General features: G+C 42.6%; 1 protein-coding gene across 4 annotated transcripts in view; it reads left to right on the plus strand.

Moving 5' to 3' along the window:
* Positions 1-12,534: 12,534 nt before the first annotated feature.
* Positions 12,535-14,842, plus strand: part of STK3 (serine/threonine kinase 3) — a 139,175-nt gene continuing 136,867 nt past the window's right edge. The window contains exon 1 of one of the 4 annotated variants that reach the window (XM_064442329.1): positions 12,535-12,874. In XM_064442329.1, coding sequence (XP_064298399.1) covers positions 12,852-12,874 — 23 coding nt within the window. In that variant the 5' untranslated portion in view covers positions 12,535-12,851. The remainder of the gene's footprint in view (positions 12,875-14,842) is intronic. The other 3 variants (XM_064442332.1, XM_064442328.1, XM_064442331.1) reach the window with 3 other exon arrangements.

The raw sequence follows: 14,842 nt of genomic DNA on the forward strand, positions 1-14,842 counted from the left end.
CAGCTGTGGTTTCTTAAAACTGAAGTACGCTTCCTGAAGGCAGTGACACATGCTTAAGTTTATTCACAGATTTGAATGCTCAGTTATTCAAACCCATCTGAACTCATTACAATGGGATGGTGTGGGGTTTTTTTTTTGCCATATTAAATTGTTGGTACAGAGCTTTTAAAAAACAAATGAGGGATGTTGGGATGACTATTTTTATTCAGCCCAAATCAGTAGAAATTGTGGGAACTTAGGCAGAGATCATAAGCCCAGGGTTCTGTTTAGCAAAGATGTCATTTACAAAATACACAAGGCAGAAAAAGCTCTACCACACGTAAAAAGCCTTCCACAGGTGTACAGATGAAAGGAAACAAACTCTGCACCATCTAGGTACTGTGTTATTTAGGATGACTTCATGATCCACGGTAGGAGACAGCCCATGAAGCAGATTGATTTCGTAAGAATCTATATGCTTACAAAAATGAGCGGCAGAAGTTACGTATTTTTATTACAACCTTCACTGTTTCAAAAGAATACCCAGCTTCCCTGTGCTCTCCCACAGAAAATGGACCAGAGGCAAGATGCTGTAAATATTCCTACAAGAGCTTGCAAGCAAGCCTGACACATTACCGTCCCAACCCCCTCGACAGCGGTCTGTGAAGGATTACTCTTCCTGGAGGTGAGCTGGTGAAAAGGACCATACCTTTGTTTCAGCCATCTCAGTTCAAAGTCCGGTGCAGTAACTCAAACCTGCTTTTATTGTCTTTGAAAGCTAAGAGGTTAGTGTTTTCCACCAAAGCAGCTGAGACTTGTCCCATTCCAGGAAAAGGCCAAGAAAATAGCTGAGAGCAGTAACAACTTAAACCGCTGCAAAAAATCTGCCAGAGGACATCTGTCAAAGCCCAAAGAGTTCCAGTTATGTATGATTTCATTTGATCCCAGAGGCTAAATAATGTACAGGAAAGATTTAATAATGTTATGCAGATTATGTGTGGAAATGTAAAAGGAACCGAACACAATGCCAGCTTGAAAAATCTTCATGTGCTCGTAGCACTGTTATTGCTGCACAGTCAGAAAACACAGCTTGAGCAATAGACTATGATAATAAAATTAAAAGTTGGAATTGCTAGAATATTTACTCAGGTGAGACTACTTGATTAAAAAAAGATGACTTAATATTTTCCCTCTGCCAGGAAATTATCAGTGGAGAGAGCCCCGTTCCTGTTTTCCACCACATCGGTTCCATTGCCACGTGAAATCCTGATAGGGAAAACGTGGTAACCAACAACGTTTCCAAATGCCAGTGCAAAGGATACTTCAGCTATTAAAAGAAGAACAAAACTAAATGGCTGTCAGCTGTATCTGCTTGCAAGTTTGAATTACGGGACCTGACTGAACTAGAATTGCTGAGCTACAGGTACGGCCCCTTTTGCCAAGCTGCTTCCAGAAACAGTAATGTCTGGCAGAGAGGGGAAAGAGGCAGCTGGAAGGGTGATGTGAACGGCCACCACAGGATCTGCCAAACGATATCTGTCAAACCTGCTGGTAGTGTAATGCTCCAACGCCATGTGACACTATTTAAATACCGGCAAAGGAGGGATTATTAAGCAGGATTCTTAGCCAGGATGGCCATGGGCTTCATCGTTAAAAAAAAACCAAACTGAAAGCAGAAGCAAATGGATCCTATCCGGTAATACCTGAAAACTTTTGTGCAGACTCTCACAAAGGAAGCAAGTGTAATGTTTCCTAGATTTCTTGAGGCTGGCACTTGTGGTGGTCTTTCTTTGGCTGGTGCTTTTATCTCCCCTGGGATAGTGGTTATAGTTTTAGCAGCTGAAAACTTATGCTCACCAGTTTTTCTTTCAGTGGAAGGATCTAAGACTTTTCCTTCCAAGGTCGGATCTTTATTTGCAGGGAGTTCCAGCAGGTTTCTTAGGTTTCTCATTTCCTCTTGCTATTTCTGCTCTCATCTGTTTTGCAAATGGCCACCATAATGTTAAGCTTATCTAATGGCCAGGCCCCCAGCTGGAAGAATGCCAGCAGAGTTCTGAAAATCAGTCATCTGAAAGCATTCAGAGGAGATGGCCATCACCTTCTCCCTGAACCTCAAACACAGAACGTCCCTGATAAGCACATACTCCAATGCCATGAAAAGCAAGAGGCTAGTCTTAAATTCAGATATCACTTTAACCAGCTTCCTTGGGCAACACTCAGACACTCTGCTGAATTAATCTCACTCTACAAATAATAAATTCTTTTTTTTTTTCAGTGTTTGGAAAAGATACTGGCTGTACACATATAGAGTAAAGAGTGAGGGTCCCCACTGTGGCTTCACTGTGAACGCAGGTTTCATTCTACTGTTGGTTCTTCTTATTTTGTTAATTGGGATCCTTTTCTCCCTCACTGGCGTGGTGTAGCCCAGGTCCATCTACTCCTGCCTTCTGACATCAAACATGGCTGTGGCAGTTCCTACCATCAGTGAGACTTAGGGGCTTTGTCACAATTCCTGCTGAGAAAAGTGGCAAGGGCAGAATTTCCTTTTCCTTGGTAAGGAGAAGTCTGCAAAAACCACAAGATTTGTTGCAGGTCTTTATGTGCATACACACAGAGAACAAAAATCTCATGAATTTTGCTATTGACCTCAGTGAGCTCTGGATTTTATTCAAAAGGAGGAGGTCAGTAGGAGTACTGGGTCTCCAATTTGGAAACTTGAGAAGAAGCCTAAAAAAGTGCCCAAGGTCTGCAAAAGACACTCTGAGGACACAACATGTAGCAATAAAGATTGATGTTAAGAGCTAACGTGCCTAACCTTGCAAAAAGAAAAACAGAAGTTTGTTGTCATAACATTTATTTATGTAAGATCTGAGAAGGAAGTGCTAAGAGCAGCTCATATACATCCTGTAGGAGAAGCAACTCTGTAGGAATGGGGTCTGTGTGGAAAAATCACCCCTTGTTTGGACTTCTGTTTCCCTATACAGAAGCAATTCTGACCTTGTGGGAAAACAGGCCCAAAGGAGGAAACTGCCGTATGAAGACACCTACACAAGAAGAAACTACCCTCTGGAGTAACCTTATTTCGGAAAGAGGGTTGACTACAGGAAGAGAAAAATCTGCCAGCCACTGCTATGTTTGTCTGAAGGGCTGGTAGGGAGACTCCTGAGAGCCTGCTGGGAAAACAGTGTTTCTCAGCTTCCACGGATCCTGCTGCCTCAGCACTGTGGGATCTGCTACTGGCCAAGGCGGGAAGGCTTCTGAGTCAGCCACTGAGCAGCAGTCAAACAATTTCTACCCTGATATACAAGAGGACGCAGGAAGCAGAGAGGCAGGAATGCATGACAAAACTAGAGAAGGTATCATAGTATGCAAGGTAAATGCCTTTCTGGAAAAGCAAAGAAAAGCTGTTCACTCAATACTGTTTTATTAGACTACATAGTATATTATTTTAAGTAAGTAAGAACGTATCTAGGAGGGAACTATATTTAAGTAAAACTGTAGTAAAAAATTAAGCTTAAAACAATAGATATATAGGTATAAACTGGCACAGCTCTAGGGGCATCAACTGGTGACTTACATGGACTGTAGGTCTGCCTTGGCACAGTCACTTGTTGATTAAACAAACCTTCTTTCGGCTGAGGAATCCAAATAACAGCAATGAGGCTCTTTCCAGCTTCTAACTTGTGCAATAAGGTCCTGTGCTAGCCTGCCTGCCCTAGGACTATGACAAACAAACAAAAGTAGAATTTCTGGAATCCATTGCATTTCTGAAGGGTATTATTTAAAAATTAGACTGCAAGAGATTATTATCACAGGCACACCACTTTAGAATAGGCTTCCTAGAAGCAAAGCAAGTTTGGGGAAAACCTCTCAAACAATCCCCCTTACTGTAAGACACCTGTTCTCCTTAAAACACTTTTTTTTAGTGGAAGTCACCCCAGCTGAATTAAATTTGTTTCCCTTGGGCCTGCATTTTCTTTAGCCAACACAACAGCTGCACCATGTGGAGATGAGCCACAAGAAGTGTAACAACACATGTTTGTGATTGCTGTATCAGCTCTGGCAGATTTAAGTGCAGAGGTCTTTAGCTGCCTTCTATTAGAGAGCCAGCTTTACAATATATACAACATCTTGCAAAGTAGTAGCAATAATATATACAGTTTTATGTATTTCTTGTACATGCTGGTACCGTAAAACCAGAAAGGAACTGACTATTACTTATAGCTATAAATATTGCATTAAGCACAAACATTTTCTTTTGCATGTAAAAGTAGGAACAGAACAGGAGGATGGGTTAACAACAATACAATCCCCTGGGACCCCAGTGCTAGCTGTTATCCAGTCCCACAGAGACACTCAGCCATTCAGAATGTGCAGTAACCCTGTTATTTCAAAGCTGCAGTAAATTTAATCTCTCCAAGAAATTGCTGAATTCCTGGAAAATAATGCATAATCTTGGTTCAGTGTGCTTCCCCCCCTCCCCATTTCAAGAACAGGTGCCAAAAACCAGTCTTGTGGATCCTAATTCAATATACTTCAGAACATGGTTTTAAAGCCTGCCTTTGAGGCATTTAATTAAGAGCTGTTGAGTATCCCACACCAGTCAAAATGAGGTACTTGTTTTTGAAAGACCATTTTGAAAGGTCAAGATAAATTCCCATAATACATCATAGAATCAAGCATTTGTGTTTATAATGTGCTGTTCCTGTTACTCTATGTATAATTAGTGCTGTACAGATTTGTGTGTATTCTAACACAGTCGTGTGACTTTAATCTTCCTACACATTTTCTCACTTAAAATTGCTATACCATTGCATATTGTAAAATATACAATGCATATTATACATTGATATTGTAACACATTATGCATTAATATGCAATGCATGTTATACAACATCGCATAAGCGTCTCTGTGACTCTGAACAGCAAATTTTCCCACTGTCTAAAATTTCAGATGCTTAGTATCTCTTCCATGATAAGGGGACCTGTTCTACACTGTTTATCTTCTCTGACTGCATTGTTTCTAATCAAATGAACCTACGACATATTATTAAGAGTTTATGTCAGATAAACGTCAGTGTCTAATGCGACCTGCCTCCGATTTTGACCTTTCGTCCATCCTCCTGGGAGATGAATCAGGCCGAGGATGGAAACACCAGTCAAGCAAAAATCTGCATTTATATTCACACTCCCATCAGCAAATTAAACAGGACTCTTCTTTGAGAACTGATCCCCAAAGTAGTATATTTGAAAGAAAGACTCTGTTGACGTTAGCAGATTTTGGATCAGGTCCTGGAGATGTTCTGCCTAGTTTGAACTACACAGAGCAGGGATTTACTATCTATTAATCTTACCGAAGGAGAGACACAGTATATATCAAAACCTGTAGTTTGGCTTTTTCCTTCTGTTTCAGTTTTTCATTGTTTTACCTAGTATTCAAATTAGCACACTCATTTTTAAATTGGCTTTAAGGAATTTAAACTGCATATTGTTAATCCGGCAAGAGCAGCTTAATACTACCAGTGCAACAAATTAGATCATGAAACTACAGAAGAGCTCAAGGATGAAGCAATAAAAGTTGTGTACTGGCCAGTTCAAGGTTACACAAAACCATTAAGCCCTCTCTTGTTTAGAAGACATTGAAATGTGATATATGAACACAAAAGAAGTAATGTCTTTAAATCTTAAAACGATTAGCAGTTTTACTCTGTAGGGATCTATGGGAGGAGACGGACTCCACCCTGAGGAAGATAAAAGACCTCAGTTTTCTCAACTGGAAGGAGTGATTCATTTTAGGTGGAAGTGGTATGCATGTGATATTCCTCATGTGGGAAATTAACTATTTCCATTAAGAAAGCTCCTAGCATATGGAATTGCTCTGTTTTCCTCCACTCTGCAGAGAAAATTATACCACCAGAACATTTTCTTTTTGCTAAACCCAGCCTGGGTAAAAATGATCAGTGTCAATGGCTGTTGATAAACTCTTTTTTGCTACCAAAGAAATCCATTAACCTTCCACTGGTTTTCTCCTTGCAACTAAGAAAACTTATTTTTTTCTGACAGAATGGTGGAAAAGGCTTAGGTCTCAGATTTAGTTGGGTTCATAAGCTCTCTAGATAGTAACTTGCTCTGTGTTTTGCTGTGCTTTCCTAGCCTGACCTGTGTACACTGAGTCACTTCAAAGTTGTGTTTTCAGCAGAGAGTTCCCGTGCTCGGTAGTGACAGTAGTGTAAGCACTCATCCCAGGGAGCAGTGAGGATGCTGTAAAACTCTCCCCTATTGAACCAAACCTGTCATGATTAGTGGGGCTCAAATCAGTGCATCATATAAAGCCAGTTTTGTGGAACTTTATTATTTGCTGCTTTGCTATTTCTTCACTATGTAGGCTGCTGTGGAGGTGGCTTCCCGCTACTTTTAAGAGCAGGATGGGAATCTAAGTTCAAATCTTAATCTTATTCTTGTTTTGAATGTATTTCTACTTTCCATGGGATCTTATCTTGTAATCAGACCCATTACTTCACAGTCAGTTATGAAACGGCTGTTATGCTACTGAACATTTTTTGTGAAGTTTTAAGACTAGGATTGTATTTAGGTCTTTTTTTTTTTTAAGTGTGACTGTACATGTCATACGAGTAGCCTATTTGGACTTGAATTATGATCTTTTGGCATGTTTTGATTGGGAAAGGTTGGAAGAAAGTAAGAAACTGAAATTTTGTGGTTTCTGGATTTTAGAGTAGGTAGAATGAGTGTTTCTACATACAAAACACTTGTTATAGCTATGAAGCAAGCTGGAGATGTGCTTCAGAACTAAATAGGAAGGGTTTTATTAAAAACAAACAAACAAAAAAGCCCTACAATTGAATAAGCTGTAAGCATTTCATGGCATTGCTTCTGTAGCGCTCAGTATTCATGACGTGCTTTCCAGTTGCATTGGGTTCTCCTTATTTGCCATTTGTTATTCTGTACTTGTGCTTCCCACCTTTTTATGATTCTCTTCAAGCACTTCCGTGGAAGGCCCACAAAGGCAAGGAAACTTCCCTTCTTTAAAGCTGAAAGAATGGGTCTTGTTAGCCTCTTGAAAGCATTGTCCCTAAAAAAAAATTTTAATCTTCCCTGAACATTTCTGTCATGTATTCCTCAAACTCTCAGCTCAGGAACTAAAGGAAGATGGCAGAAAATGCAGCCTTCATGGTGGTGGAAGCCTTGGGCATAAAGCTGTATGTATTCAGGCAGCTGAAGTTCATTTCGTGTAGTACTTGCTTCATCAAGTAACGATGATTTGATCATTCTTTAGTTATTGATACTAGTTTCCATTCCTAATGCAGGCATCAAGCCTTGCTAGTTAAACACTATTTATTCTCCAGGGTGTGAGCACGCTTCTTTGCAGGCTGGAGAACAGATGGTTGCCCCTAGAGAGAAGGGGAATAATTTTGTGTAGAAGAGAATCCAGAGTAACCCTGAGCATTACCACAACAACAGTAATTGTTTTACAAACCAAAATGAGATTTTTTTTCAAGATGACGGTAATCCATAGATCCCACGAGCACAATCAATGCAGCTGTAGTACAGACTGTGGTTAACTGTAAACAGCAACTCTGTATCCATGGTTTATTTTTACCAGAGTGTGCTATAATAGGAAAAATAGCAAATGGTAAGTCTATATATAGCCTGTTAGTAAGACTGTGAGCTAAACGGTTAGTGAACAGAAAAACAGAAAATAGGAAAAATCCTATGCTAATCAACAAATGTCTTTAGGTCTAGTAATAACATTTTGGACACCAAAATTATGTACTCTAGGTAGTGAGAAGAATTGCAGCACTGCAGCTAATAGTTTGCTATTGCAGGTTTTTACTGCTCATTTCAATGTCAAGCAGGAATTTTGCGAATCACGCTGATCTTAATAGAGTGGATATGGATGGCAGATGGTACCTTTATTTCCTGACTATTTATTTTCTGCATATTTCTTTTGCTGGTCCTGCAAAAAGTCAATTTCCTTTTATGTGACATTAATTAACCATTAAGTTGTGAATATTCAGGAAAAGAAATAAAAAACAATTGTCCTTTATTCCTAAGCTTGATTAAAAACTCGCTTTAAAAAACCATAAATTTTAGCCCAAACTTGAGCGTACACTGTTCTTTTGTATTTTATTTATAACTATTTTATGACTGACAGGGTTAGGAAAGTATATAACAAATTCTTAGATAAGCCTTCAAGGTTACTTCACATTAGACATGATAGGTAGGAAAAAATACAGGCTGAAGTCAGTTTTTCTTATCTTCTGGATAAACAAGCTGGAATTTCATTCAAGGCCTTTTCCTTAACTTTCAGCATACCAGATTGCTATCAGGTGGTCCCAGGGAGAGACATGCAAACATGTTGTTGTTGGCTATTTGTCTACTGAATTTATTAATTTATTTCTAAGGAAATCAGGCTCCTGCATTCAGTCTGTCTTTGTGCTTGCCTGATGTTCCTTGCCTTTCCTCCCTTCACAATCATTTGTGACTTAGCTGGCCAATATTAATCATGTTTGATGAAAAGCTGGAGGTCTGTAAAGATAGTACATTCCTATTTTTACAAAACTCACAAGTGATAGGTAAAGGAGGAAACGCCCTGTTTGTGGGGCCGTCCACCCGACGGCAAGGGAAAAGCAAGGAAAACTGTCCTTAGCTGCAGCATTTGGGACCACACTGCAGAACGACCGACAGCCTTCTCCTGTGAGCTAAACACCGGGTCGTGATGCAGACACCAGATACTCGTAACTCTGTGGGGTAACGCCGGGGTCTGTGGGTCAAAGCATGGTGAGGTATCAGTGACGTGGAGGGGCTGTACGGAGCACAGAGCAGCAGGCATGCTTGGGAGTCTATGCGGGCGGTAAGGATATTGCGGGTTTTGGTATGCCGAGGGGGTGAACGAGGCTGCTGTGGAATGATACAGGGGACATGAGGGAGAGAGCGCTGAGGACCCTGTGAAAGAACTGGGGAGCTACTGTGGTGAAAAGGTAGAAAGCACACACGGAAAAGAACTAGGCTGTGAAAAGCACCATGGATGTGATGAAGGACTAGGGGGATATTTTGTTTGGAGAGCATAAGGTGTTCATGAGATGTATCTCTTGGAAAACATGCACTATTAATTCTGCTGTTTTCTAATAGCATCATGTATTGGTTACTATGCATGTTGTTTAAATGAGCCTGATCAAATACCTTCTGAAGTAAATGCTGCTTTTATTTGCTACCAGAAGGACTAGATAAGGTCCTTACTATAACATACATAATTTATTTGCATGATGTTTGTGAATGACTTTGAAGTATACGTTTGGAATTTAAATCTTACCATTAGTAATACCTGTTAGAAACTCAGACTTGAGCTTCTCAAGCAATTTTTATCCTTCTCAGGTTTATTATGAATTATGTGCAACTGAGGCAGTGGTGATATCTTGGAACTTTTTGGTTCATATATTTAGGGGCCTGGGGACTATCTTAGTTTGCAGTTATACAGCACCTAATAACTTGTCCATGCCATCATGATTCCGAATCCATTGAAGGATAAGTAATTATAATATAAATTATTTTATCTGTTTACAAAGCTACATTATAATATAAATTAATGATAGTGCTTAAAAACTAAGTATGGTCTTCACCCATCCTTTCGTCTAAGGAATTGAAGTTGATGCCAATTCTGCAGAGAAGGGAGCCCAAATGCATGCTGATAAATTGGTGAAGTAGATGAAATACTTTAGAAGAAAGAGTAATTCAGTTAGCTTTCTCCTATATGTTTAAGATTGAACTACATTAAGCCTTTTCTTACTCACCTGCCTTCTTAGCTTCTTCCACTGTTGGAAGAAACCATGGGAATACTCATGTAGATTGTCTGCAACTTCCTCATCTCCATGCTGTCTAGACACCAGCAATCTCATAGTATATTCATGCCTCCAGAACATCTAGACTTACCTTGACTGCAGAGCCTGAATGAGGTAGTAGAACAGAGGGAGTCTGTTTTTCCTTTCAAAGTTCCTTCTTTGCTGGTGGCTAGGTACGGTGTTGTACGGAATACCAAATCAGTGTCGTATTTCACAGCATGGTTCCCAAATCGTATTGCAGGGGAAAGGTGAAATGGTGTTATTTATTCCAATATTATTGACTAAAAATACCATTCAAAATTGTAAAAGATAAATAAAGTGATCTTGAAAAATACTATGGTATATATGTTATCTTCTTAGTGATATTTTATTTTCAGCATAAATGTACTTAGAAAGCATTCTGGTGGTTGAATAAGGCACAACTGAAACTTCTGTGAGAAGGGCATGGAATTAGGCCACATTTTTTGGCACTGTCTGCCTCACTAGGCTATCTAACTTTTTCTGTTTCAGGCATCTTGGGGCTTTTTCACACTTTTCTTTCTTCAGTCACATGGATGGAGGACACTCCTGCCCCCTTCATCCTCAGTTATCAGGTAGTCAGGGTGTTTTCTGGGAGTGGGGATTGTGGTATTAAATTGTTTTGAATTAAGAGCACAAATAACTAAATCTGCTATTCTTGGACAAATTTTCTTTAGAATTGTTCTTGTCAACTGTTGTTAAAGGGGGAGGGAAGAGGAGCAGATTAGGCTGTTTAGCCTAACTTCTTCCAGAGAAAGAAATATGTGTCAATGGGGAAAGGGAGCACTTCTTGGCTCCCTTTCTTTGTCTCGCTGCTACAACTATAATATAGTACCTGTATTTTTTCTAAGACTCCTTTTCCTTGCTTGAATGTATAGTTTATTGGAGCTTTGGCTTGAGAGGGGGAGCTGGAAAAAATCTGTCTCCTCTGAAATAACCTGAACGAAATATTGCCTTAAAGATATGTGTTAAAGGATGTGGAGACAGCCTCTGCATTCCAGGAGTATCACAGCCAAATAGGGATGTCAGGCTACCCTTCATTAGGTGAAACTGGTGAAATGTAAATAATAATTGGTCAGTGGGTATAGCCAAATACCCTGTAAAACAAAGTTGGACACTAGCCACATGTCATCTTCTACCTGCCTAACCTCACTTGTCCTAGAACTGGGGGATGGGGAGTCTTGTGGGGTTCCTGCCCACCACTTTCTAATACACTCATACAGCACTGCTTCTGAGGCATCTGTTGGCTCCTTCTCCTGGGTGGTTTTTATTGGCATCTCCTACAAACAGTCGTCTGTGGTATGGACACATCTGGCAGTACTGTTGGTGAGCCACTCTGGCTTGTGGGATGATACTTGAAGAGCTCTGCATTAATCTGTTGTGAAAAGGAAGATGTTCTACTGCAGTTTTTCCATGACTCAGAAAAACAAAGAAACCCAGAAGGTCATATGGTGGTGTGTGATTTGTTTTATGGGTTCATTCAGTATTGCCGTGTGCATTTAGCCCAACCACAGTGAGTCAACTGGATTGGATTGACTCAGGCAAAGTAGAAGACTTGCACAACAGTAGGACTTCAGTCACTCAACATTCCCTTGCTAATGCACATCAGAGATGAAATTAGGTATGGAGTGTGGATTTTTTTAGGCGGAGGGATGACTGCTGTCACACATCTAAAATCAGCTTGAAGTGGACTTGGGCATCTCGGTATTTTTATGGATCTTGCTCAAGTGTTTTACTACCTTGAATTTCCATTAGTTAGGCAAATAAACCCACTTTCTGGAAAGGATATAGAAATTGGCTTGAACATGCAAGCTTTTCTGGTATTGACTTGGCTGGATCTACTTGGATGCTCTGTCAGTCAGCATCTGAAATTGCTACATAAACAGCAGAAAGTCAGAAGTTGTAAGGTGGAGAAATTGCAGGTACTTGTCACACAGTACTCGGCAGCCTCAAATCTGTTGCTTGAATAATTACGCAATAGCTTCCTATGGCTTTGCAGGGTAACTTGTATGCTTTGGCATTAAAAAGCCAAGCACCAGCGTTTTTCACCTCAGAGCTGTACGGTGTCGCCCAAGGCAGCTGTGGAGAGCAGCTCCCCCGTCCTGTCCTGCCATGACTAACTTCAGACTTCCACTCCACCGTGCTGGAGAGCCAGCGGTCCATGAGGAGATGTAACTTTTCAAGGCGGGGCTGCATGGAGCTCAGCACCGGGCTGGCCCCTCTCCGCTGCAGACAGGCGGATGAAAGGCGCGGGCCGCCCAGCAGCGCTGCTCCGAGCCGAAGATGCCCCAGGGGCGGCAGCGGGAGACGAGCCGCCCTCAGCCTCCGCCTCAGGCCAAGCGCTGCCCTAGGCCTGCCTTAGCCCCAAGGCCCGGCCCCAAGAGCCGGGGGATGAGGTCAGCCTGTGGGGGAGGGGCGGCCGTCCCTCGCCCCGGCGGCGCCGCGGAGCGCCGGGTCTCTCGTTTCCTCGGTTTGCTTCGCCCGGCCGGGCCCGTCCCGCAGAGAACTGGCAGGGCCGGTTGGGCGGGAGGACTACACCTCCCGGCGTGCCCCGCGGGCCGCCGCCGCCGCGCGGAGCATGCCGGGAGCACGGCACCTCGGCGCCCGGCGGCATCGCCGCCCTCCATGTTCTTCCTCCTCCCGCCGGCGCGACGCCTCCCGCTCTTTCCCGTTGGTGGGGTGGGGCCTCGTCCCTCCTGCCGTTCTGAGCGACTTCCGCGCTGCCCAATCAGCACTCGCGATGGCTCGGGTTCTAACCACTGAGAGGCGCGATGGGGCGGGCCTCCGCCGGTAGCCGGGTAGGTAGCGGTAGTGGCGGTTGCCCTGCGAGAGGCCGGGAGCGGCGGTGGCGGCCGAGGGAGGGCGCGAGCTCCGTTTAAAGGGCCAGCGAGGTCGCGCGGAAGTTGTGAGGAGGTTAGCGGTTACCGGCCCGGTGGTGCCCGGGGGCTCGGCCGGGAGCCCCCCTCCGGACGGCGGGGCCGGGGGGCCAGCAGCGGCATGGAGCAGGCAGCGCCCAAGAGGTAACGACCCTTCTCCGGCTGGGACGGAGCGCGGCGGGGCGTCCGGGGTCGGGCCTTGGGGTGGCGGGAGGCCCTTGGGACGCGGTGAGGGGGTGGCGGGACAAGGGCGGGGGCTGGGACCTCTTCGGTGGCCGGTGTGGCGTTGAGGGAGGTCTTCCGGGGGGGGGGAGGAGGGGGCTCCTCAAAATAACCGTCCTGGATAAACGTCCAGGTGGAGCCAAACCCTTCGGGACTGTCTGAGTTACAAGAGGAACGCTTTAATGTGGAATGAGGGGAACTTCATCGTCGAGAAGAGCCCTTTGTGGCCTGGGGGTCCGTGCACTTTACAGTTTGGGTCTGGAATAAGCCGGCATAAGTAGTTGTTTCTCTCTTTCCACGTTAGAAAGTGCCCTTGTGTCCTGCTGGTGGAGAGATGCTTGCGGGGGTGGGAGTTGCATAGTTGCAGTTGCAAATCAGGGAGTGGGAAGAGGCAAAAATCAAGAGTATTCCCACAGTCTATGTGTTTTCTGAAATATATAGCCTCTCTGGTAATATTAAGTACAGTGTAGGTTTTTCTTTTAACATTTGATGACTTTTTGTGTGCATGTGTAATGATGTGAAACCGTGAGCTTTTCCTTTAAATGTGACACCGTCGTCTTAGTGCACAAAACAATTTTGCTGTATATTTGTATGTGTTAAATTTATTAAATGTATTTAAATTTAATCAGATATTTAAATTGGAACAATCCTTTCTTGGATGTAGTTATGTACTTCATAGAATGTAGCTGTGTGGTATACAGAATGTAGTTACACAGTTTACATATATACTTACTGCCTTAGAGCTCCGAGTATTTTATTCTGATTTCCTGTTAATTTAATGAAAAAAATCTAGGGACTACACAATATAAATTGGTGGTAGAAGGTAATAAATCAGTGTTTACATTCTACTTCAAAATATTTGCATTCAATATTTAATGCCCTTAAAATTCTTTAAGGCAGCTTCCTGCTGGATGACAGGACTTGACGAGAATACATTCTTGAACTTGTACTGTTTTTCTCTCCAGTAATACATCAAGTAACAGTATCTACTACTGAAAACTTCGACCAAGAATTGATTCGTCGTTGTTATGCAGAGTGTTTTTAGCAGGCAGCGCAGGGAGAAGAGACAGGCCTACACTGTAGTTTCAGGCTGACAGTGCTGAATATCTCTAAAGGAAGTAAGACGGGCACCAGCAAGAGTTTAGGGGAAGAAATGGGAATGTCTGAGCTGTGATCAGTGTTACCACCACCAGTGCAAAGCTTGGGATCTGGTGATATTAAAGGACTGAAAATAAAGCTTGAAGGTAGCATAACCTACAAGAGTGTTTCTAGAAAAACCTGGGATTTGCTCTAACTTTATTACCAAGCTGGATGTGTGTGTCTGGCCTAATTGAAAGTGATGAGCTGTTTAAATCCTTAGATTCAGTCAGGAAGAATTAGAAAGCTAATGAGAGAACTTCTAAACTCTCTGCCATGTTTTTATACTTTCCATGGTTTTTTTGAAGATTATTTCTGGAAATTGGAATGTGATGAGAACCAAATGGATTTGTTTCTTTAGTGAGAGGGAAGATTTGAACTCAGTTTTTCATAAGTCTGCATATATATCCCCTTTATCTGTTGTTTTTTAAGTTTGGGGTTTTTTTTTGATTGTTTGGCATTCCCAACTGTTCTGCTAGGCCATCCCCTTTTTCTGCAAGCCTGGAAGGGGAGTACGGATTATTTTTTGTGGGCTGACTTTTCTGATGCCTGCTTTGGATGCAGTAGTGGTTTAGGACAGACAAGCCATGTTTACCTGGTGAAATAGATGTGAGCACTGGACTTTGCTTTGGTGCCTGCTGTCCACAGGAGCAGTTACTGATGGGGATCTATTGCCGTGATAGCTGTAGTGCAAGACGTTCATCTAGAGGTTGCAAGGCTTTCATAGGAACACTTAAAAGCTGCACGGATGCT

Source organism: Phalacrocorax carbo, chromosome 2 (genome assembly GCF_963921805.1).
Source record: "Phalacrocorax carbo chromosome 2, bPhaCar2.1, whole genome shotgun sequence".
Lineage (NCBI taxonomy): Eukaryota > Metazoa > Chordata > Aves > Suliformes > Phalacrocoracidae > Phalacrocorax > Phalacrocorax carbo.